Consider the following 27,608-nt stretch of genomic DNA (forward strand, 5'->3'; position numbering starts at 1 on the left):
AAGAAATATAATATTTGTAGCCATAGTAGATCTTCTTTATATGTAGATATTGAACTAAGCTACCTGCCTAAATTCTAACTTTCAGGAAATGTCTGTATTAAAGTCCTTTTTTTATGGCCAAAAACCAAAATGCCAGTGGTGTTTCATGTTTAAGTACGCATTAAATGATATATATTTATACATATATATATATATATATATATATATATATATATATATATATATATATATATATATATATATATATATATATATATACATATATATCTTATACTGCTGATTTAGGTGAGCAGTGTGATGTCATACTGATATAGCCTGCTGCCGAGGCCTTCAGTACATACATCGACTGACAAATAACCTGACTCGCAGTAGAGTTCTTCTACATTAACTGAAAGTTTAAGATGGGGCAGCAATCTTTTTGTTCATTATTCTTTGTTTTCTTCTTCTTTTTCTAAAAAAGTTGTATCGATTTAGATAAGCAAAAAAAGTGAGCAAACGCTCACATAAATATGCTATAGTAGATATATATATAGATATATATATATATATATATATATATATATATATATATATATATATATATATATATATATATATATATATATATATATATATATATATATATATATACACACATATGTATGTATATATGCTGCAGAAGTGAAATTCAAATCATGGTAAAACCATAGAGGTGTTTGGTGCTGGCGATAGCATCTTTTGACCAAGATCACAATATAAAAATGGTAAAAAGTTCTATATTCAAAAATGATGTAAAAGCGGATAGAATCAAAGCTGAAATCCTTCTGAAAGCAGTTGGTAAAGACCACCCACTAGGTCTTAAGTTGCATATTTCACCAGAACTGGTTAATTTTTAATATTCTAGATCAAAGTTTGAAAAAAAGTCTACAGATGAGGCTCCCTCAGATTTTTTGGATACAATGAATTCCAAAACTTTATTTAAAATCTTAAGTTAGTACTTTCATTTAAAATCTTTCAAAGTTGCTAACAGCTCATCAGAACTCACAGCAAAATTGTAAATCTATTGAGCATAGTTTAAGAAATCTATTTCTCAAAACAAGAAATATATTTCTTGTTTTTAAAATAAATTGCAGAGTAGGTAAGCTTCAGAAGCTATTTCAAATGAAGAGTTCTTGTAAAGAACCATTATAAAAAAAGATGAGTGGATTCAAGGAGCTAGCTATGGCTACTGCTTTCTCATTATCGAATGGTTCTAATAATTTGAGTTTGATCTGATACTTAACTGCAAACTCTGAACCTTAAAAGTACATTTAAAAGTTATTTTTTTACATATTTTCTTGAGATATTTTCTCAACTGAAAATATATATGTATATAAATATTTATTGTATAATTGCAGCATTTAAACGCAAATTTGCCAAAACAAATTTGCTTCAGAAACTAGAGATCTGTGGCAGTGACGGATCCAGCATTTTTTGGTGTTTGAGATAGCTAACATGGAGCAAAATCCAAACATTTGTTTGTTTATACTTATGTCAAATAGTTATGCTTTTTAAAACATTGCAATGATTGAAGGCTGGGAACAAAAAGGCCCTAAAATTTTATTCCCTCTGCTCCAAATGTGAGAGCAACAAGTTGATGAAATAATTTTAAATAACTAAATTTATATTCATCGATAAATTTTAAATATTGTAAACTTGTATGCTTGTAATTTTAAATTAAATTTAATTAAATTTAAATTAAAATTTAGTTTTAATAGTAGTACTGTTAATTTTTATTTTATTTTATTTTGATAAACAGGGATTTCATGTTCTTATTGAACGTGAATGGTTGGAATTTGGGCATAAGTTTGCAGATCGTTGTGGACATAGTCAAGAAAGAGACATCAATGAAAAAAGTCCGGTGTTTTTACAATGGTTAGATGCAGTTTACCAGCTTATAAGACAGTTTCCCTCAGCATTTGAGTTTAATGAGTTTTTTCTGGTAAACCATTTTACACATAAATTTTAATTGTTAATGGTTATTGTTTTAGATCTGTAATGTTGATTGTATATATTATTTAGCTAAAACTTGTGCAACATGTTTATAGTTGTTTGTATGGAACATTTTTATGTAACAGTACACATGATAGGCATAACAACAAAGTTAAGTCAAAAACCCTCTCATTATGGGACATGCTTTTATCATGCAGAAAAGACTTTATCAACTATATCTATACAAAAGAAACTAAGGTATATATTATTTTTTTAAAAAGGTCTGTTTGTCACACAGTTATTAAGTTTTGAAATATGTTATTGTCAAGCATCTAGTGATAAATTTTTATTTACCAATGTTTATTTATTGCCTTATAAAAGCTGTAAAGTTTCACCTTCAACAATAATAATAATCTAAGTGCACATAACATTTTTCAAAAATTTTAAAGCAGAGGAATATAAGTAAAATTGTTATTTAGTCTGTAATCATAAGCTAAACAAATTTTAATTTCTTTTTCAATTTGCATTAAATTATTAGGGCAGGCAACGCTCTTTAGTTATGATGGAGGCATCTTACCTAGGAAAAGAAAAACTCTGATATAAAAAAGCAACTTAATTGTGAGTAAAGATAGGAGGAGCATGTAAACTTGTAAGTTGGTAATCTTCTGAGTGATAATATCACAATAAAAATACTCAGTTCTGACCTGCAAGATAGGTTAATGACCAGAAAGTCATCTGATAGTAAAAAATTGCTTAAGCTCTTCCATATAATATTTCATGTCATATTTAAATAAGGAAATGGAGCAGAACCATGGGTTTTGAACAACATGGAAGTGTGGAACCATGGGTGGAACAAATGGAGTGTGGAACCATGGGTTTTGAACAACAAAACTTTTTATTCCAAATCCATTGTTCCTTTCACTGAAACCCCCCTCCCCGCCTAAAAAAAAAATAATGGGATAAAGTTGGTTTTTCGACACCCAAATACCTTTTAAGCACAGATTTTTTTATCTTTAAAAATCTTTCTGTAACTTGCCTAACAAAACCATTCAATATTTGAGTGTTGAATTTTGAGGTATTAAAGAATATCTAGTTACGGTTATCATGATTATGTAAAAAAATATCATAACAGCAATATAAAAAACGAAATGGAGAGAGTGATGGTTTGAAGTTGGTGTGCATCAGGTTTTAGTGGTAAACCCTTTGTTTTTTACGGAAAGATTTGTGTTTTGTTGCAGAGACAGAAGAAGCATTAAAACTAAGAGGTAGTTTTTTTATTTTATTTAACTTAAAAATATTTTCAAACAATTGAGAATTTATGACTACATAGTTGTTTTTGTAGTTACCTGAACAAAATGTATCCTACAAAATTGATAAAGTTTAAATAAATATTTATAAGCTTGCTAACTGATAGATAAAATTGTTTTGTTTTTTAATACTTTTTTTTTTGTATTGATTTTACGTAGTGTCGTATTAAAGTAATCAACAAGTTTATCTTCTGTTGTTAAATACTTTGGTCAAAAAGATAAACCTAATAAAAATTATTTAATTTATTTTTATTTGTAAATAATGAGTACATATTACATACTAGTTATTAAAATTTTTGTGATTATGGTGTGTGGTTATCAAAACACAATTTACTTCATTTACTTGCTTAAAGGATATCTTTAGATAATTAGATATTACAAAATAAAAAGTTTTTAGCAAACAAAATATCATATGAGCACATAAAAATGCAAGTTTAGTGTGTAAAATGCGTATAAGCTAATAGTATAAAATGAAGCCTGAGTTATATACTGTATATAATTCAGGTTGTATAGTTTGTGGTGTGGAGTGTCTTTATGACTCTAAAAGATAAGAAAAAAAGAGGTGATTTTAGGCAATGATTGAGATTAATGGTTGTATCTGACAGGGTGTTTCAGGAATAAACAAGGTAGTTTGGGTTTATTGAGGGTTATTATTTTTCTTGCTGTAATAAATGTCCTAGGTTTAATAAAATCAAACCCATGACTGTTTTAAGTTGTAAGGTGTAAGTAGTTCATTCAAACAGGTTGTGTTAGCAAAAGCGTTTTTGTTGAGTAAAATTAAATTAATATTTACTTATTTTCCTCTCTTAAGGTAACCATTTGACATACCAATAATATAAAGTTCTTAAAAAATAGTTGCTTAAAGTTGTAAGTTGCCATTTAATTTTATAGTTTTATAGTAATATATGTTTTTACATTTAACTTTTTCCTCTTTATTTGTTACTACCAAAAATCATTAAATCTTTATCAAATATTTATCTATCTAGAATACTTTAGAATACATGTCTGCTTTTAACCATCTTGATTATCTATATAGTCAGTGCTTGAAATGGAGAAAATAAAATAACAGGATTGTTTTCAGTAAACTAAAAATACTATCCTGCCTCACAACAAGCACTGTATATAGGTATCTATTTGCTGTAGCTCAACTAGGTAGATGCCTGCAGGTGGGTTACAACTAGGCAATATATACTAAATAATAAAATTAGTGTAGTTAACAATGTTTTATTAGTTATTTTAATTTGTGAATTTGAATAATTTTAATGTCTATTTATCATTTAATTGTTGTTGTGGCATGTAGCATAAATTAAAAAAATTGTTTTCAATTAACAAATATTATGTACACTTTATTTATTAAGATATTTTTTACAAAACAATATATTTGTAAAATTGTTTGTCAGGTATTGTACCCAAGTTATCATGTTAAAGATTTACGACTGTGGGAATCTGTATTTACTACTACTTCGCATCAATATTCGAAAACAAGTATACCTCAAAAAGACTTAGTTGATTTATCACAACTTGAGCTTAACGACTCAGGAAATTTTACTGCTAATGGAGAAAGTTGCAAAGAACCTAATGGTTTTATTACATCTTATAGTTCAGCTCAGCAGTTAAACAATTCTAGCAATAATGAAACTTTTATAACGCAGAACGGACATTCGATGAATGTTAATTATTGTAAAAAAAGCAAATCCTTTGCAAACAATGATGCTAATTTATTAAGTATTGCGGATTTAAATGAATCGAATGACTGGAGAATAATTGAAAATATAGATGAAATTAAAGAGTCAGCCAATGAACCTTTAGACAATTATATAAATAGAGATAAATTTTTATATAGGGATAGTGAAGACGATTTAGACAATTCTGAAAATGAAAACATAGACACTCCAAAAATGACTGATAGTGTTCGAACTATAACTAATGAAAATGAACGCAGAAAAAGTTTAGATGAAAGTTTTAAACCATTACAATTAGATTCAAATTTAACCAATTTATCTCGTCATGGAAGCGGAGTAATACGCCGAGCTCATAGTTCACCTGAATCCCCACCTTTATCTAGCATGCTTTCTAGAACTAAATCGTTTCCGGATGTAATGTCATCATCAATGGGTGCAAGTGATGGAAAAGTTAACTCTAATCAAAAAAACCCATTTCAAAAAGACCTTAGTAAGTTTTTAGACACTGATGGTTTAACTGTTTTTTATTGTTTTTATGATCAACAGCTTATGGAAATTGCAAAAAATCATACTCAAGAAATAAATAGAATTTTTAAAAAACTAGAGCAAGAAAGACAGGCACGCATATATTTGCAGCATCAAAATTTTCAAAATGGATCGCCCAATTCTGCATATAATCTGCCACATATCTTAAATGATGACCAGGTATATTTTATTTAAGTTTTGAATTACAATCAAAATACAACGAAAAATGAAAAGGTTTTTTTTTTCTTATTACTTGTGTATTACTGTTAATTGTTAATTATTACAGACAGGTTTTACCAAACGCAGTATAACAAATTTTATTTTTACTGATTTAAATTTTGAACTTTAAAAATTTAAAAACACTCAATATGCATTTTTTAGAAGAAAAATTTTTATTATCAATATATATTTGTTAAAATAAAACCAACCAGGTTGAGCTGAAAAAAGGACTAGAATTCATAATAAATAAAAATGTATAAATATTATTCATAGAAAATAAAGGTTGCTCCTTTTAGGTTGCCTTAGTTTTAACAATCTAGAAGAAGAAAAACTTTTATTTAAATCCACCAATATAACTGTGTGTAAGGGTAGGAGGAGAATTTTAAATCTTAAATGGTAATCTTTTAGTGATTGCATCACAAAAATTTTCAGACCTTATCTGCAAAACAGGTTTTTGTTTACTGTTATGCTAAAAGGAGCTCAGTCAGGCTTAAGTTAATTAATGAAAATGTATAAATTTCGAGCAATCAATCATGTTTAAATCATGTCATTAAAAAAAAATTGTAATGAAAAGCTGTGTTATTGACTAATATGTGATGGCACAGCGCATGTAGCATATAGCATGAAGCAAACAGGTTACCTACTGTATTTGTTACTTACATACTGTATTGGTTTGAAGTCTAATGATTATGTTTTTCATTCCTGTCACAATCAATAGACAACAGCTTCTTTAAATAAAGCTTTTTCTTATTGCAGTAATTTAACTATTCTGTTAAAAATACTTTCAGATTTTGTGGTTAAGTTGATTTAGCCATTAAAGTTATATGTTCTACTGTTACAATTTTTTTTTCTTTTGATGCACAACTGGTAACTTCATTATCACTCCCAGTATTTTGATTGCTGTCTTGTTTGTTTTTATTGTTAAACTCTTTTTAGCCTCACTATTAATTTTAAAACAAATGGCATTGTTATTACGTATTAAGATTCTAATTTTTTTATTTTTTTTTTGCCAAAAATTATGCCATAATTATAAAGGCAGTGGCATAGGCAGGATTTTTTCATGCTTCATATATGACACTTTCAGACAGTGCAGACTGCAAATTAAAATACGGTTATGCTTATGTCAAATAAGTATGGTTTGCAAAAATTTCGCAGCGATTAGGTCTTGGGAACGAAAATACCTTAAAAAGTTTGCTCTCCCTACCCCAAATATGATGGTAATATGTTGCAAAAATGTTTTAGTTTAATTATACTTAACTTTTATCTACTAATCTTTTAGCGATCAAAAGTTTTGACCATGTAAAATTTACATCCTTACAAACTTCACACGGCCATAACTTTTGAATGTTAAGAGATTATTAGATGAAATTTAAAACCTGTCAATTAAATTAAATTTGGTTTAACTAGGCAAAAAAAAAAAAATTAATAACTCATTGCCCTCATGTTTGGGGTAAGGGGAACTTTATGTGTTGTTTTCGAAAAAATTTATGTGCATTTTTTTTGAAAATAATTCTCATTTAACAACATGCATAAACATACTTAAATTTGTAGTTTGCACAATGTCTGAAAGTGTCATATCTGTAGCATCAAAAAAAACCTTCTACGTTCTACGTAAAAAAATCCTTCTACGTTCTACGTAAAAAAATCCTTCTACGTTCTACGTAAAAAAATCCTTCTACGTTCTACGTAAAAAAATCCTTCTACGTTCTACGTAAAAAAATCCTTCTACGTTCTACGTAAAAAAATCCTTCTACGTTCTACGTAAAAAAATCCTTCTACGTTCTACGTAAAAAAATCCTTCTACGTTCTACGTAAAAAAATCCTTCTACGTTCTACGTAAAAAAATCCTTCTACGTTCTACGTAAAAAAATCCTTCTACGTTCTACGTAAAAAAATCCTTCTACGTTCTACGTAAAAAAATCCTTCTACGTTCTACGTAAAAAAATCCTTCTACGTTGCTGGATAAAGCAACCCTCTTATAGTTTAGCTTTTCATTAAATCAATTTTTTTTTTGCAGCTTTCTTTACCCGACTCCGTAAATGGTACACGATCTTCATTGTCAAGTGTGAGCAATGAGGAAGGTTGGGAGCAAGTTCAATATGATGATGTACAACCAGTTCGTTGGATTCCTGACCATTTGTCATCATTTTGTTCTAGTTGCGGTTGCCGCTTTTCAGTCCTATATAGACGCCACCATTGCAGGTAAAGTTGTATTTTCAATTGTTTTGATAAAGATTTTTTCATAATATATTTCCATAATTGTTCATAAAAATGTCTTGCCATTAGTTATATTTTTGGTTATTAGTATTATATAGTTTTAATTTATATAGCTATTATTTTAATTTATAGTTGAAATAAATTTCATTATAATTAATAGCTTAATAATCCTTAGTTATTGAATAAATGCTATTATTGATTTTATTAAGTATTCTTTTTAATTGGTTAATATTTTCATTTGTTCAGTTTATTAAAATTATAAAATGTTCAATTTATTAAAATTATAAAATGTTCAATTTATTAAAATTATAAAATGTTCAATTTATTAAAATTATAAAATGTTCAATTTATTAAAATTATAAAATGTTCAATTTATTAAAATTATAAAATGTTCAATTTATTAAAATTAAAGGTTTATACAAGTATTTTTTTTACCAATATAATTTTATTTCATTTTAGAAAATGCGGCGGAATATTTTGCGATGGTTGTTCAAAATACCAAATTAGCATTCCCGAAGAATCTCTTTTTAATCCTGTACGCGTTTGTGCACGATGTTATATTCATTCATCTGTTGTCCAATCAACCGTAATTTAAAATTTGAATTCTTTATTCTTCTATTGTCAAAAATTCTTATTAATTTATTTAAAATTTTGCGATATTTTTGGATAACCTTTAGCTATTTATAGCGTAGAATTACTGCTGGACTCTGCTTTCATATGTTATAAATGTTTGCTAACTGTTAGCTGTCGGCGGATAAAATAAACGAATGATTGCTGTTATTTAAGACTTCTATGTTAGTATTAATAAAAATCTATTATTGTCTATGATCACTCAATAAGTCAACGCGTTAAAAATCCAAAATAATGATTTTCTCCTACTTTATTGTATACTTTTGCATTAATTGTCAATATTAAATTGCAAATAAATTGTTTCTTGTATGTATATAAGATATACTTCAAATTTTAATTTACTATAAAATGTTCAAAATGTTTTTTAAGTGTATAAACTTTAGGTTATTAACTTTAAAGTGTATAAACTTTAGCTTATATTAAAGATATAAACGTTAGGAAAAATTAAAGTTGATTTTTAATACTTTCACATAAAATCAGCAACATGTTTTAGATTTTGTGTGAGGGGAACATGTTTGTTCCCCTCACACAACCCCTTCCCTTATCTTTTCCCACATTATTTTACGATGACTTTTTTTAAACTGGGCATATGTTTAAATCTTTTGTAATTACTCGCTTAAAACTCACTCTAACTTAATCTTGTTTCTCATTCCCTTAAGAGTTTAAGGTTTGATGTGCTCTAAATAGCGGCTAAACTTTTGCTCTATTAAAGAAGACAGTTTTTTCATACAAGTGCATTGAACAAACTCAGCAACCTGAGCTTCAGTATAAAGCCGACTTCTTTTTGTCACTTCGTAAAGCTATATCACCTTCTTTACCATTCTGAGAGTCTTATCAATGCCTTTATTGAAAATTATCCGTTAATTGAAAAAATTTGCAAAAGTCTCCAATGAAGAACTGCAAGAAACTTAATCTAATTAATGCGTTACGAATCATTCTTACTTACATTAGCAATTATTGCATGTAGAAAGCAGCTTTAGCAAGTTAAAATTAGTCAAGAATTTTCATATTGAGTTTAAAAATTTTCGTTGCCTTATACGTAAATACGTAAAGCTATATTACTTTGCATTTTTCTATAGGTCAACCATAGTTGGTAAACGTTTGTCTTTTCTAGCAATGATGTTTACTAAATGCATAATAAGTAAATTTGCAAGTGTGAAAACAAAACGCAAACCTTTTTTTAATCTATGAAAATGTAATACATTTACAGTAGAAGAAACTAAGAATTTCTAAGAATTTATTCTAAGAAACTCTTGGTTTGTAAACTCTTTTAGTAATATCAATAGAAGAAATATAATTAAACTAAAGCGTTAATTTTATCATTTTTAGCCTTATGAACGATTACTTAAAAATACGTCGGGGACCCACCTTTTTTAAGGTATTTTGTGCTTCTTAAAAAAAGGAAAAAGGTTTAATTATGTCCATTTTAAAAAAATTCGGTGCCCTAATGGCAAGTTTTTTTTTATTTAAAATATACTTTTTTTTTAATAAGAAACACAATCCTTAAAATAAGAAAACAAACAAGAACATATGTTTAATTTTTGTTATAATTATAATATTAATGCTTGTTTAATTTTTACCTGTTTTCAGTAAACACAAATATACTTGTGAGTCTGATATCAAAGCCAAAATATTTTTAGAATGTTTAAATAATTACTTCATGCATCAGAATGTGATTGAACCAACCTTTCAAAATAACATAGGAGATGAAGCAAATGTACTTGATTTGATTATAACTGAAAATAAAAATAGAGTTTATAAACTGACACACCTTCCACCATTGGGAGGTATTTACCATGGTCATCACATTAGATTTAACTACAGTCATACAGAAAAGTGTATTGATAACAGTGTGTTTAAAAAAGACAATTTCATTTACAATCGAGGGAAATTCTATGAATTAAATAATTATTTTAAAATTATAAACTGGAACGATGAATTTAAAGGTTTGGAAATAAATGTTACAAAAAAGCCGTTACGAAGAAGGATGTAAACTTGTTATTCCGATCATTAAAATGGGAAATATTCAAACCAACGAAAACCTCTCTGGATAAATAAAGAATTGAAAGCGTTTTCGAAAGAAAAAAGAAAAATTTGGTTCAAATGTAGAGGGAAGAAATTTAGAGACATCCATTTACTTGCAAAATGCAAAGAGATAAACAAGACATTAAAAAGGTGAACCAGAGAATCAAAAATTTTGAATATGATCTTGCTTTAAATTCGAAATCTAACCCCAAGAAAGTTTATGCGTATATAAATAATAAAACTTAAGTCAAAGAGAAAATAAGAGCGATCCAACTAAAAAACGGTAGTATTGTAACAGATTTAAAGAAAATTGCAAATACATTAAATGAGTATTTTGCATCAGTATTCATCAAGCCGCAAGATTCATCTGTTCCAATCATAGATATAGAAACACAAACTTTCTGTAGAAATCCAGATTTTAATGTCTCTGTTGTAGAGGAATACTTAAGCAAATTGAATACTAATAAAGCAACTGGAATGGACAAAGTTCACCCAAAAGTTCTAAAGGAATGCAAATCCGCTTTAGCCAAACCCCTATCATTAATGTTTAAGAAATCCTTTGAAACAAGTAAACTCCCAAAGTTATGGTCATGTGCTAATATCATTCCGCTGTTTAAAAACGGTAATAAATTAGACCCTAGCAACTATAGACCTGTATCTTTAACATCTGTAGTTTGTAAAGTCATGAAAAAGATAATTAAGGATAAAATGATGAAATACTTTGTAGATAACAAGCTAAACAATAAAAACCAACATGGATTTGTTAATAATAAAAGTTGTGTGACGAACCTATTGGAGTCTCTAGGTTTCATCACAAATTTAATAGACTATGGTTGGGATGTGATCGTTTTGTTTTTAGATTTTGCCAAAGATTGATTCAGTTGATCATGAAAGATTATTATTAAAACTGGATGCTCTTGGTTTTAAATCAAAATTATTGGATTGGTGCGAAGGGTTTTTAAAAAATAGACTTCAAAGAGTGGTGAAAGGAGATAATACATCTGAATGGGAAGAAGTTGTGAGAAATAACCAACACAAATTTTCAATGAACAATACAGCTTTAGTGTACTCAAGTATGGAAAAAGATTTTGGGGTGTACGTTTCTGACGATTTAGGATGGAAACGCCATGTAAATAAAGCAGTAAATAAAGCAAATCAAAAGCTAGGTCAGATCAAACACACTTTAAATTCTTAGATGAAAAACAACGAAACTCTTGTTTATAGCCTTAGTTCGTCCGCAATTAGAATATACAGCTCCCATCTGGAATTTGTATTGGCAGTATGATAAAGATAAACTAGAGAGTGTTCAACAGAGAGCTACTAGAATAGAAAGTTTAAGAGGATACAGCTATGAAGAGAGATTAAAAAGTTGGGTTTACTATCGCTGGAGAATAGAAGAAGAGGAGGTGATATGATACAAATGTTTAAATATTTGAAAGGATATGATATCATAAACTTTCACATAAAACCCGAAATGCTTGACAAAGACCATTAAACTAGAGGCCACAATAGTAAACTAAGAAGACAATATACGGGATATATTAAACGACATTTTTTTCACAGTTTTACACCAATAGAGTGGTAAATGACTGGAACAAACTTAAACAAGAAACAATAGATGCAGTTAGTATCAACCAATTGAAAAACAAATTGAACATTTTGAATACTAACTTTTATTATTTTTGTGTATTACAGCTGTTAAAAACTCTACGCAATTTGCACTCATCACTTTTAAAGTGTACAGCGCTAATATATTACTTAAAAAAAATACAAAGTTTGTCACTTTGGTTGGTAAAACATTGCAATATACTCTGCTGTCATGTTTTGAATTAACAACACCACTTGATTAAACAACCAAACAACTTTAAGCAGCGTCATTCTCTCAAACGTTTCTCTCAATAAGAGGCATTTCCGGCTCATATTGCCCCAAAATTAAAACTAAAGACCGAGAACAAAAAGTGTTTCTTATTAAAAAAAAAAAAGTAAAGGCCGGACGTGTATTTCAGGCTCCTCCTTATTACCAAAATTTCAGTTAGGTGTTAAAACTCACAATACTAGTTTATTTCATTTAAAACTTTATTTATATTTTTTTTGCATACAGCAGTTTAAAAAATAAACTAACTTAAATCAACGCAATAAACTGTATAGATAACACCCACAATCATAAATATAGTTAAAAAACATAAATTTGTAAAAAATCTTTCGCAACATACGTTGCACATTGTATTGTTCAAAAATATTGTAAAAGAAAAAAAATAAACTTCATAAATATTGTAAAAACGACATGGTCTGTAATACTATTAACATGGTCTGTAATATAATTAAATTCATGTTTAACAAATTTTAACTTGCACTAGAGCAGGAGTAGACGAATTTAATCTTTCAAGCAATTCAACCAAAAGTTATTGACATTTAAATAAAGAAAGCACTGTAATTATTTCTTTATCGACTTAAACGGAGCTTTGACCGTTACATAGGTGTTCATACATGCAAACTATTAAAGCTGTTCGCATAATTTAAAGATACTCACAATAACACTTGTATAGTTTTTAAAATACCGTTAAATTATAATACCGGTTTTCGGTATTCAAAATAGTTCAACACCGGTGTATACCGGTATTGAACTATATATAGCGGTATATAGCGCTATACTTATAAAAAACATTAAAAAAGTTTCAAATCCTTAGAAAACTTTATGAATTGAAAAAATAAATAGAAAATATTTTTCTTTTTCTATTTTATTTTATTTTACTTTTTAATATCTAAAATTTAAATACATTATTTAAAATATTAAATATATTTTATCAAGCAGTAATAACTCAATAATTTAACGTTCCAAATAATAGTATTTTAAAAAGATAAATGCATTTAATATATCAAAATTCATTCGGCTTTGAAGATTAGTTGAAAAGTTATTAGCAACCGAAAAAGTTCTTTCACTGGATGTAGACGTGGGCTGAATTGCTTTGAGAGCAGCATCAATCTTATTTAAATTCGATGTTCGAACTCCACTTGCTTCAAACAGCTTAAAATCCCCTAACATCTCTGAAAGTAGATCAGAACAACTAATCTTGGGTTGGAAAGAAACCATTTTTGTTAGGGATTGTTGTAAAACTGTGTCTTAAGGTTATTATTGGCTTCTTCAGCAACTTCTTCATGCGATGATTTGACATTGACACTATCCAATACTTTGGTAAAATTTTATTTAACGATACTTTTTGCATATTCAATAATTGCTGACTTAGAAGAATATTTAAAGCCATCATTATTTTGTGACGTATTTTAATTATGGTTTTGAAAATATCTCATTAGTGACACTAAATCTTTTTTGCGTTGCTCATCGTACCGCTTTTTGAAGGAAAGCATCGCTATACTTAAGTTAGACGTTTGTTCAGAAAGATTTTCGAACAAAAACGTGTGAATACCTTCACTGGTCAGAATAGTTGAATTATCCTTACTTTGCTCCTTAACAGCCAATTCAATAAGTTTTAACACTTTTAAAATATCTTCTAAAACTTTAAAATTGACTTCTTCATAAAAACTATTTGTTCCAATCTCCAAAACTGCTTTTTGAATGCATTGCTTCAATTTTACCAACCTTTTAATCATGGGAACCAAAGAGTTCCACCGAGTTTTAATGTGAGGTTTTATCATCAGTTTTTTTATTTTCTTGTTTGAAAACATGTTTTTGAAATATGGAGCTACGAACGCTTGACAATTTAAAAGCTTTAATCAGTTTACGTGAATTATTTAATACAAACTTGATGTCATATCGAAATGTTCTATTGCTACTTCAATGAGCAGTTTTCTCTATGATATTATTAAAAATGTCGCTGCGATTCATTCTCGTCAGATGATAATTGTCATTATAACCAAAGTCTGAATCATTATCTTCTTCCAAAATAAGGTTAAAAAGTACTTCTTTGGAATCGTTTGCATTATTATATTCATTGGCATTTTCTTTAATTGATTCGTCATTCGAACATGTTCGGTCGTCGCTGGTACGTAAATTTTTGTAGAAAACATTGGTATAGGGCCAGATGAATACCGTGATTACGGCATAGTTGACTCTCTGCAGGAATTATCCGTCAATATTTTTGCATTACTGCAGCACCATCATGAATTTGACGCAATTATGTACGTAAAATCTAACCCCACTTTTTTCCATTTTTGTTTCACTACTTTTTCGTTTGAGAAAGAATCACAGGAACCATCTGTTTTAAAAAGACTCAATATCTAAGCAAATTTTTTTGTGAAGAGTTACATTTATAAAGCTTTTAATGGAGATGTCAGTCCATTCATCAACTGTTATGCTGAACTTTTCACCACATTTTTTCAAAATAGAAATTTCATCACACAGCTCATCAGACCAGATGTGCTCGAACCTTTGCATTTTATGAAAGAACTGGACAGGGTGCACTTTGCTTCTCTAACTGAATCGTATGATTTTGTGAAATACTTCCAGACAGAAGAGCTTTGTTTTCGCGTGTTTTTTTTTGTACTTGTCTTTTATTGGTTATACATGTAAAGTAAAGTTCAATAAAATAACGCAAATAAAATTAAATTACTTGTATATTATTTATTAATATAAGTAGATATATTAAATATTGTAATTAAATGTATAATTTTTAAAATGCTAAGTTATTTATCGTTTCTTATATATAAACTATTATTATAAAAACTTAAGTTAATGCTACAGCCATTATATACCTTCATTTATAAATTTCTTCATGCGGAAAAAATCTCTAAGGGAATTGAAATGTTGCAATCGTTAACTTATTTCCAAAAATAATTATACAAACTGTTCGAGGGCAGTCGTAATGTTGCAAAAATTACAATATCGAAAAGTAACTAGTTAATATAAAAATTTAACAAGTTTTTGGTTTGCAAGCAGCATAACAAAATAACTTCTATTTTACTTCATTCATTTACAAAATCCAAACACAAAAAGTACATTAGTGCAAATTGCTATCTTTATTAAGTTCAAATTATTAGAATTTTAAAAACCGTAAAAAATCGGTATTGGGAAACGGTTTCGATGTTGAAAAAAATTAGTTGAACAGGCCCGTAGCAACCGGGGGGTCAGCAGAAGCATTTGCTCCCCCCTTTCCCCTGCCAATAATTTTTCAAATAAATAATTTTGATAGAAACTGACTGAAAAAAAAAAAGGTTCTTAAAACTATTTCGGGGCCCGAAATAGTTTTAAGGACCTTTACCGGTTTTCGATACCGGTATTGAAAACCGTTGAAACTCTAAACACTTGTGTTGTTGTCAGTATCTTTGAAAATTGATAGCAATGTTGGGTGTAAACAGAATAGAATCCTGGCGATAAATTGCTTTAATTGTAGCTTTCATTGGAACTACAATAGTAATATACAGTAGTAAAAGTCTCGGATAAAATTGTTACTTCATTATGCGACGGAGCTTCAAAATTATCTTGAACTAATAAATTTTTGCATACAATATCTTACTTTGTAAAATCAGTTAACATTTGTTTTTCAAATTCAGCCTTAACATATTTTTGAGAGATGTCGTTCTAGGTAGGTAATTCTCTAAATATTGTTATCACTTTGCGCACCTTTTTAATGACTGGCCTACTGTAAACTTCAGTTAGTTAAATTTGAGGTCTTTTCATGACTGTTGTTTAGTAAGTCTTCATCCGTTTTTTTATTCATAGATGAATCACAGCCAGAAAATTTTTCATTAATTACAATAATTTTCTTTTTTTTTTAATTTTGCCGCAGAAAGTTACAATTTGAAATTTTTATTTGAATATTTATGCTATAATAAATAATAAAGCAAATGGAGCACGAGGAAGACATTCGCTTGTCTTATCACCAAGCCCCGTTATGGCTTCATTACAAGTCATTTTTTACAATAAAATGTATAAAATTGTGAAAAGTGCTTGTAATAAAATATATAAAAAGTGTGTAAAATTAAGTTTCATTATAAAGTTTATAGATGCGTTACAATTGATATCACAATTAAGATATAAATTCTTTTTGAAAAGGAAGTTTAGAACAACTTTGTTTTAAATTTCCTTTTGAAAAGGAAATTTAGAACAAAGTAAAAGCAAATAAAAGAATAAATTGTGTTTACATTAAATTACTAAAAAAGAAAAAAAAGTCCGTAGATAATAAAAAACGCTTTGATTCAATTTTGAAGTGTTTAACTGTATTTTTTTGTTAGTAGCAATATTTAGGAAAAATTTTCACATTTTATGTTCGTTGTGTCTGGATGAATATGAAATTAGCTTCAATGTAAATTTTGGGATCACAAAGTTGTTATATGAGAACTTAGTAGGGTATTTATGGCTTACTCCTCTAAAATAGGATTGGAATATGGCTTACTCCTCTAAAATAGAATGTAAAACTTTTTTTATCTCACACGAAAACTTATTGTAAAGTTATGAATGAAAGGGACTTCATGATCATGTACCTTTAATACGTAACTTCGTAAAGATCTTGTGCTTGCTACTGTCATTATCTTTTTATCTTATAAATATAATATCATGTAAATATATTTATAAATGCATTAAAGTTAAATGTATGTAAAATATTTACAAAGTGATGAAAAAAGAAAAAAAATATGGGCAAAGACCATATTTTATTTTGTGCATAAACTGTAAAACAAGATGTATTTTCTGTATGCCGTAGGGAAAACATATTTTTTGATTAAAAAACACCAACCTTCCAACTTTTTTCATAACCTTAGCTCCGTCGGTTATTATAGCCACAATGTCGTGTTGCGTAAATCAAAATTATGGTCTTTTTTCTAACAGTTCACTTTTTTGCTGGCATTATTAAACTGCTATTCGCACTTAAACTCCTAAACTGAGAAGTTGAGTTGAGTGGGAGTTAAATTTAACTTCCAAAAATTTTTGAAAAGTTTTAGCATTTTATTTTATAACTTTTTACAAACTACATGAATATAAACCGTTTTATATAACGATACAAAGTGTGTGACAACAAGAACAGAGAATATATTAAAATAATATTTTTAAATTTACATAAATATTATAAGTATTATAAATGTTATACAAATTAAAATTATTTTATTGCTACACATAACTTGTTATTCTTATTTATTTTTTCATTATATTTTGTTTTGTTCAGAGAATCGCGGTACTGATATTGGACTTGATATTAAACCTAAAAATGGATCCTGGGATTTCGGAGCATATAAAAACACGAGTTTCCGGAATTTTAGGATCTCAGGATTGCATTTCTAACCCTGACATAACAATTTAAAATAAAATAACAATCATTTAAATAATTAACATAACATTTAATTCTAAACTCTTACATGAAACATAACTTACATGAAACATAACTTACATGAAACATAACTTACATGAAACATAACTTACATGAAACATAACTTACATGAAACATAACTTACATGAAACATAACTTACATGAAACATAAATTACATGAAACGTAACTTACATGAAACATAACTTACATGAAACATAACTTACATGAAACATAACTTACATGAAACATAACTTAAACATAACTTAGCAAGGAGAAAGCGGAGCATGTAGTCATTCTTTTTAGATTTTTCCACAAATTTAAAAAATAAATATCAATTTGTTTAAGAAAAAAAGTTTTAACTTGTTGCTCTTACGTTTGGGGTAGAGGCATTGTAAATCTTTGGGTTTTTTTGTCCTCAGTCTCCAATCATCGCATGTTTTAGCAAAGCATCCTTATTTGACATATGTATAAACATTTAAATATTTGGAGTTTGCTCTATGCCTAGACGTTAGCTTAAACATCAAAAAATTCTGGATTAACCTTATAGCTCTCACAGCTTCCAGGATTGCTCCTTAAGCAGTGGTACCTCTTCTTGTTTTCGTTTTATACTTGCAAACCATGATTTATAAACTAATAGAACAAAATAATAAAAAATAAAAAAAACAGTGTTAGAGTATTTGTGTTAGTAAACTAATACCATCAATTTCTGTAGAAGGTTAATTATCATTTTCTAATTAAACTATCTATTTTATTTGGCTAAAAAGCAAATAAATAACAAAAATAGATTCTAGATTCTTGGCTAATTAATATGCCAAGGCCTAGGCCCTAATTCCTTTTATTGATGCTTATCACATATATTAAGTATTGCATACATTAATAATATTGCTCTAAAACTTTTACGCTTATAAAAAGTGGGAAAAGAGTATAGTGGTTGATTTTTTTTAAATGACAACTTGTCCACTTATGATTATGATAACTTGTCCCGCATGAGGTAGATAAGGTTAACATGAGGTAGATAAGGGTTTGAACTAAACTTTTTATTCTGGTAGTAAATTTGATAAATTCTAACAGAGCAATAAAAAAGTTAAAGTATATGTATATATATATTTTGTTTAATGTATTATATACATTAAACAAAAAAGTTAAAAAGTTACTTACCAACGATATTTTTAATAACTACTGATTCGTAGAAAAACGATTCGCGCGAATTTAATGAAATCAAGTGAACAGTCATCTCTTAACCTCCTTTAAATAATATCTAAAATTAATTTTTAGCTCAAGTTAATAAAATTGAAAAAAATGTAATCCTTTTATTACTTATTAAGGTGGTCCTCCACAGAAAAGGCTAACTTTTGAAAGCAAAGAATTTTTGATTTAATTTTTTCACCAAAAATGTGGTTCTCTAAACTATTTACAAAAATCAACTTTAAAAAAAAAATGTCTCGATTAGCCAATTTTTTAAAAAATGAATGAAAAAACTAGCATTTTTTGTGACAAGCTAGCAATCAAAATAGGGCAATTCCACATCAAATCACCCAGTCCATTGAACCATGTGCCTTCCTTTTGTGTTATATTTTGACACATTATTCCTAATTATAAAAAAATATTGCATGCAAAATTTCAGCTAAAAAAGTTTCCCAAAATGGTTTCCCAAAATGACCCTGTTTTCATAACACTCTGAAAAAACATTTTCCTTAAAATAATAAGAAATAAAAGTGGCAAAAACATGAAAATGAACATATATAATGTTTTTTTGATGCTGAATTCAATAAATGTACTTAAAATGTTCAAATATAAAAAGAACATGCATAAAAATTAATAAAACAACTAGTTTCTATAAACCAACTTTGGAGTCCAATATCTCAAAACACCCCCATCAAGAAAATTTTTTTTTTGCTGTTAATATTTTCAGCTGTTTATAATCTTACTAGGCACAAAAAATCTAACTGGAAAAACAACTAAAACATACGGAACTTTAATTTCAAAGATGTATTACTTTTTCAAGAAATTCCCAAAAAATATTTGTAAACAAAATAAAGTTAATCGTAATTTAAAAGTTACTTAAATATACAAGATTTGTAAAGGTATCAAAGATGAAAGTTATTTTGACTGTGTTTGTAATAGTTTACAATATTGCTCCCATTTTACTTGTACTTTCTCTATTTCAGCATTTTCAAACACATAGTTTCTACCAGAACTAGAGCAAGCTTGTGGAACAGATAGTTTTTTCAATTAGTTGGTGTTTGGAATAAAACAGTAGTCGTCTCTTTCAGGCCAGTTAAAACATATTGATGGACCATTTGGATGAAGAAACTTAACTTTAGCATCAACTTCTTCTAAGTTGGTTTTAGTTACAATGCCGATCCACCACTTATCATCACAGACTACAGCGACATAACAACCTAAACTGACAGTATCAAGTTGAGATATGTCTTGTTTCTTTTTAAGATTGTGGATTATTGTATAATTAGTGTCTGTACTACACCTCTTTGCCCCAACCTTTTTATCTTCAAGATGTATAAATTGATGAAAGCTACGAGTACCAGGTAGAGTTGTTACACCAGTGTACATTTCTTTTTGCTCTTCACGTTGCAATTGTAAGTCCAATCCCTTTATGTAAATGAAGTTAACAACTTTGATTTTATCAATACAAAATTCATACATAGCTTCTGATGTGAGAATTTGGTTTCTGTACGGTCGTTTTAAACTTTCTTGTGCTGTTAATCTTTTTACAGTACCACCAATCCCATAATCCCATCGCATGGTGACTTTCCGTGGGACGTGGCAAAAAAGTTTCATTCAATTTTAAGGCAAAATTCGCTCTCTAGTTGGCATAGATTGTAAAAGCTTTTACAATTTTTGTACTGTCCTGCGCAACCATCAGTGAATAAATGTAATTTGGACAGATTGGAAAATTTTATTTTCAATATTGGTATGATTAGTTGGAATATTTTGTACACATAAGTTACATCATGTATAATGTCATCTGATATAAAACAGTTAGAAATATGTTTCAGTTCACCTTTATCATCTTTATAGTATATGACTAATGGATGTAAAGAACAATGTTGGGTGTTCCAATGATAGCTCTGTATTTCATCTTGGACAACAAAAGCATAATTTTCAGCAAAGTTGCCAATAATGATAATGTTTGATTGATTCATATATTGTTTCAGTTGGTGATTGAGAGTGAGCAATAAAAGAATAAGCTTGTACCTTTTCAAAACAAGATGCTAATAGTTCAACAAACGTTGGAACATCAGCTGTTAAACTTAATAGTGTTGCACGGTCAGTAGTTTGCCATTGCTTGTAGTGTATCTCAAAATCATCTTCGTATTCTCCAAAAATCTCATACAAATATTTGGTTAGGGGTTCTTTACCAGGACAATCATCACACTGTGCAAGCATGCATTCTTTGTTTTCTACTGAGCAAACGGTTTTTGAAAGTAAGTCCTTATACTTTAGTCCAATATTTAAAGCATCTACTAGCAATATGGCATTTTGGTGATAAGAACAAACACAAACAGAATGTGTACCACTTGCACCTGGAAAAATGCACCACTTTGGTCTTAGTGAAGCAAATTTTGAGTAACTTATTTGTATTTCTGGATTGTTTTCTTTGTATAATAAATATAGTTCCTTTAAATTACACAAAAGCAGTTTTTTTTGTTTATGGACGTTCTTTTGAATGCTAACATAATCTTTTTTTCCAGGCATAGTTCTACATAAATCACTTGAATCATAAAAAAGTTTAACAGAATCTTCTATTTCTTTTTGTAAAACTTTCCCTTTATACAAAGGTGAGATAGCCAACAATCCTTTTTTATTAAAAAGTTGTCTAGCCTTTTTTGCTTGGTATTCTGTAACTGCAAAGTTATTTTGTACTTCTAATATTGACCAACTTGCGGGTGCCAGTGTTAGAAGTTGAACAATAGTTCTTTTGTCAGAACATAGAACTTTTTCTTTTATCAAGCTCGTAATTTCATCAAAGTTTTCAGCCTTCTTTTTAATGTCATTTGGTTCATAACACAGTTTTGAAGGAACATTGAATTGGCTTTCAGTTTTTCTAGTAAGGTTACTTACCATTTCGTTGATGCGCGCAACTTTTCGCTTTCCTTCTGAGAGTATATGTTTTGATGACTTTGAATGAGATTTTAGAGGAGATATATTAAAATTTTCAAGTTCTTCATTGATCACTGTCTTTTTGATTTGAATGATGATATTAGAAAATCTTCATCTTGTTCACCCTGACTTTGCTTCTCTTCTTTAAGATCTGCTTTTTTCGCAATCTTTTGCTTACAGGGTTTGCAAAGTTTCTTCCCAGGAGCAATATTTAAGCTACTTCTTATCATGTCTTGTGACTCATTTATCGTAACAACTCTAAGATTTTCTAAAAGTAATTGAATTGTATATATAATTGCATATAGCTTTATGTATTTTGTATATAGTATAATTGTATGTATAGTTGTATATAGCTTATCTGCACAATTGTTTAAAACATTGTTTATGTTTTGGAAAACACAAATTAAAAAAATTTATATATATTAAAATACTTAAATTCCACTTTTACTTACTTGTAATTTTCTTTGTATGTTTTTTGAATGGATCACAGCATGCTTTCTGCCATATAGGATACATTTTCAAATAATTTGTAGCATGTTTTTCACATAATGTTGTTAAGTTTGATAGTTCAATGTTACAGCGTAATGATATAGCTATTTTTTCTTCGTTGCTTAAAGTTCCAATAACATCTTATTGGCCTTTGCATGCATCTGATGTCATTAACCCAATGGAACACATCTTATAATAAACTACTTTGTATAAATGTATTTCCTAAAAAAAAAGAGAATTCTCCTACTTAATTAAAAGAATTCTCCTACTTAAATAAAAGAATTTTCCTACTTAATTTTTAGTAAAAAAAAAAATTTAATATAGAAATAGTTCAAACCTTTTCAGAATCCCACTGTTGTATAATTTTTTACACTGATAGATATTGTTAATTATCTTTATAGATATATTTATATATATATAGAATTTATATATATATCAAATTGTTAATTTGTTAAAATTTAAATAAAATTTACGAATGCTGTTTTTTAACTGAACTTTTTATAAACTAGTTATTATAAACTTTTACAAAAGTTGTCAAAATTTTAAAAACAAATGCACATCCATATCACACTAATTCAGTTTTTATATAAAACAAAACAGGATGTTTTTTTCAGTTGTTAAGTTCAAATAACTAAGGGGTCGTCCATAAAGTACGTACGCTCATAGGGGGGAGGGGGGAGGTCTTCAAAAAGCGTACGAAAGCGTATGGGAGGGGGGGGGGGGGGGAGGGTTTAATTTAAAAGTACGTACTTCGATTTTCTAATTTATCACAATTAACCAGCTAATCAATAGAAAAGTTACATTCTGACTAAAGATTCTAGTTTGCCAACATAAAAAGATGTATGGTATATCGAGTAGAGGGTATAGTTTTCCTCTATGCACACACATGTATGGACGCCCTCAGAATTTTTTGATGTTCCAGATAGGACACTTTCACACATCGTGCAAACTACTAACTTAAGTTTGTTTATACCTATGCCAAATGAGGAGGCCTTGCAAAATATCGGGATGGCGGAGGCCTGTGAATAAAAAGCCTTAAAATGCTTACCCTCCCGACCCCCAAAATAAGAGGGATGTAAATTTTGCATGGTCATAACTTTTTTGTAATTTACAATATTTTTCTACAAAAGTTAAAATCTGTCGATAAATTTAAATTTAGTTTTAGATGTTAAAGTTAAAAATTTTGCTACATATTTCCCTCACGTTTGTGCAGGGAAGGGGGGAGGCAAACTGCATCAATTACGGCCCTGAGTAAGACCTGAGGGCCGTAATTGATGCGACGGAGTCACCCCTAAAAAAAACGTGTCAATGGCGTCTCAAAATCTTCCAAATTTGACCGCTAGGTTTTGCTAAAATAAAAAGCTTCTTTAATTAGCAAATGGGCACAAAATTTGCTGTTGCCCTCTCCCTCTGGGTTTTACCCTTTGTTTTCAATATTACTGATCTCACCTTAGACTCGTTTTTTACTTACTAAAGAGGGGTGCCTGAAAAAAACGTCCACCCTAAGTATAGTTTATTTACATTTGATTCGTTATTAAAACAAAAAAAAGTTTTATATGGATTTCACCAGGAAATTTTTCCGATGACTATTGCCGCCGCATTAACCTCTCGCCTTAATACGCACTTATCATTACAAAATTTTAAATTTATTTAAATTATTATTTGCATATATACTCAAAGACGTTTACAAAATGCGCAAACAAAGAGCTTTGGGGTCGTATAAAGTATCTAAGGTACCCTTTTTTACGTCTTTTTTTTTTTTAATTAAACTTTTTTATTAGGAAAAAAAAAATAAAAGAGGGATGGAGGGGGGGATATTTGAGGGGGGGGAGGGGGTATTTGAGAAACGTACGTACTTTTAAGGGGGGGTGGGGACATAAAAGTACGCATGGCAACAGGGGGGAAGGGGGGGGGGGTGTCAAATTTCAAAATTTTTGGCGTACGTACTTTATGGACGACCCCTAAGTTATCATATTATTAAGACTTCCTTAAATATAACAAATTTTTTTTTTTTTTTAAGGAGTCTTTTAACTAAATATAATATTTTACAGAATTCTATTTGAAAGTTTTTTAAAATAGCTTATTGAAAATTTGATACATCTTTGAAATTAAAGTTCCGTATGTTTCAGTCGTTTTTCCAGTTAGATTTTTTGTGCCTAGTAAGATTATAAACAGCTGAAAATATTAACAGCAAAAAAAAAATTTTTTTGATGGGGGTGTTTTGAGATATTGGGCCCCAAAGTTGTTTTATAGAAACTAGTTGTTTTATTAATTTTTAAGCATGTTCCTTTTATATTTTAGCATTTTAAGTACATTTATTGAATTCAGCATCAAAAAAACATTATATATGTTTATTTTCATGTTTTTGCCATTTTTATTTCTTATTATTTTAAGAAAAATGTTTTTTCAGAGTGTTATGAAAACCGGGTCATTAAACCAGGTCAGTATTAAAATTGCAGTATCTTGTCAACCTCTCAACATTTTTAGCTAAAATTTTATATATTAACTTTTCTTTTTAAGATGCAACAACCAAAGAGGTTTTTAAAAAATTTGAAGACCCATGGTTCAAAATTTTCTAAATTTTGGGTGATTTGATGCGGAATTACCCAATACTTATCATATCAAGCTGAAAATTGGTGTATATACTCATTGAGTTATATTAATCCGGATGAGAGTAGCATTTTATATTATTCACAGTATATAAAAAGTTACAAGATTTGAAACAAACATAGAAAAATTGGTGGACAAATGGCCAACATTAGTCTCATAAAAAAGTACTTTCCTTATTTTATTTTATATATCCTTCTCTCATCCGGATCCTTTTTAATTATGTGAAAAATCAAAAAAAAATTAGATAAAAAGCTTAAACGAGTCCAAAGTTATCATGTTATAAAGATTTTTATTCGAAGCAAAACTTTATTATGAGAAAACGACAAATATATAAAACAAAAAAATAAAACCATAACATAAAGTTCACAAAAAACATATCAAAACCTTCCAGGAATATATTTCGAGTTTTTTTCTTCTTCATCTTTGTCAAGGTAACCCTTTTTAATTGTTCTTAGTTGTTTTCTTCTCTTTTTGACACGGTCAGTGAACTTTGGAAGAGACCGCTTTATAGTTTCTTTCTTCTTTTCATTAAGTTTTATAGGCGTAACATATTCTGTTCGATGAAATTTATTTAGTACAGAGAGGATTCCATTAGGCCCTTCATTAAATTCAATAACAGATGAATTAACTGCAGACTCTAAGACCACTCTACCCACAAAAATATTTTTTGGGCAGCGTCTCCAAATAATCTGGTTGAGTGCCTCGTTGGCGTTTTGGGTCTTACCATGGAGACATTTTTTTAGTAAATCATCTGAAGATAAATCAGTAAAAGTTGGTTTCAAAATGTTAAAGACTGCAACAGAAAGAGTCACTTTCTCTACATAAGTATTTACACCATGAACTCTGTCTAAATGATATTTACACCAAATCTCTGAATCTCTTGGGCACATATGGTGTCGCCATTGACACTGCATATGACAGATTTGTTGTGAAGATGCTGATTCGTTCTCTTTTTTTCCTATTAAAAATTTTCTTATTCCCCTTAGCCATAATTTTAAATATAATTCGTTAGGTACCAAAATAAATGGGGTTGCAATATAAACAAATATCCAAAAGCTCCTAAAAATGACAGCACTTTTTTCATTTACGAACAACGTGTACAGGCTGTTTTATAACTTATGCCTTTAAGTTGCGTATAACCAAAACGAGGTTTTATATTCACATCAATTTTTAACAATAAAAAAGATATTTGACTAGTTATTAACCTAAAAATAACTCAAAATGTGGTTGCTATGGGCGTTTCTAAGGATACTTTTTTAAGATACCTAAATATAACAGCTAATATCTTTTTTAATAGAGTTTGTTTACAATCCAATATAATCAGAGACTTTTCACAAGTGATGAATAAATAAAATAAGCTTAAAAAAAAAAAAAAATTTTTTTTATAAAAATAAGCTTTTATGAGTGTAGGACCACCTTAAGAAAGCGTGAAATATTCTTAAAAATTAAAAAAATATGTGGTTTAAAAGCATATAACAATATTTACACTTTATGATAAACACTATAAAAATATAAAAACACTATAAAAATAAAATACATAATAAAATTATTAAATATAATACAAAAGAAATTAACGCTATCTTTATATTTATACCTATATGCTTTTTTAAAAATATACTAGAAATCTCGTTGTTTCTCGATCAAACATCAAAATGCTACTGTCTCACACATTTTTATTGATTTAAATAGTAAAATTTGTGCATATTTTGGCATTCTGAGTAATCGTATTATTTAATTACCTTTTTATTCGGTTATAACACTACCGTATTTAAATTCACGGGTAAAATATTCTATTTAATTTTGTTTTCTATGTTATTTTTTATCACAAATAAGATTTTGAATAAAATATATTTGTAAGAAAAATTTTTATTACTAATTACTTTTTATATATTTTCTTCTAGTCAGACACATTTTTTACTTATAATTTTATATTAAATTCGCGGGCGTCAGGCCCCTTTTGGGTGCGAGACTCCCGGGCAGTACGCGAATTGGCCTCGTCAAAGCGTACTGCAAACTTCTGTGCATAGACTTCTTCTTATTGTGCTATCAACAAAACTTATATTATCATCATTATTAATTATTTTATTATTGTTATTTATAAGTTAATTCAACAAAGTTTCATAAAACGTGTTCAAATAAGATCATTGGTTTTAAATCTTTCCAGAATATCTTCATCAGGTTATAACCCATGCTTAAACGTTAAAATTCAAAAAAACTTTGTATTGTACTCTATTTATCATGGTTTAACAATAGTATACTTTGTTGAGAACAGGTTTGTTAAATCTTGATACAACGGAGTACATTTGCACCTAATCAAATAGCAACTGCGGCAGATTCTGCAAAGTTTAATTTACACTACAGAATTTTTTTTAAAACAACTCAGAATGCTACTTTTGATAGCAAGCTCCCAATATACTTATCCATTTTTTTCATATCATGTAAAGAATAATCTACATTAACAAGTAAAAAACGTTTTATAACTTTTATTCCACCTAGTTGTTGGAATAGAAGATCTTTGGGATCTGTACAGTGGCGGTCTAGAGTTTTGTACTTCTGATATTATATACGCATACTT

At 28.6% G+C, this 27,608-nt stretch overlaps 1 protein-coding gene across 1 annotated transcript in view; it reads left to right on the forward strand.

The window, feature by feature from the left end:
* LOC101236024 (myotubularin-related protein 3) overlaps positions 1 to 8,974 on the forward strand; it is an 81,668-nt gene extending 72,694 nt beyond the window's left edge. Inside the window, exons 12-16 of the mRNA XM_065807317.1 lie at positions 1,778 to 1,960; positions 2,041 to 2,208; positions 4,658 to 5,644; positions 7,701 to 7,885; positions 8,360 to 8,974. Of these exons, the coding sequence (XP_065663389.1) occupies positions 1,778 to 1,960; positions 2,041 to 2,208; positions 4,658 to 5,644; positions 7,701 to 7,885; positions 8,360 to 8,495 (1,659 nt within the window). The 3' untranslated portion in view covers positions 8,496 to 8,974. The remainder of the gene's footprint in view (positions 1 to 1,777; positions 1,961 to 2,040; positions 2,209 to 4,657; positions 5,645 to 7,700; positions 7,886 to 8,359) is intronic.
* The last annotated feature ends 18,634 nt before the right edge of the window (positions 8,975 to 27,608 follow it).

The sequence above is a fragment of the Hydra vulgaris genome, chromosome 10 (assembly GCF_038396675.1).
Source record: "Hydra vulgaris chromosome 10, alternate assembly HydraT2T_AEP".
NCBI lineage: Eukaryota > Metazoa > Cnidaria > Hydrozoa > Anthoathecata > Hydridae > Hydra > Hydra vulgaris.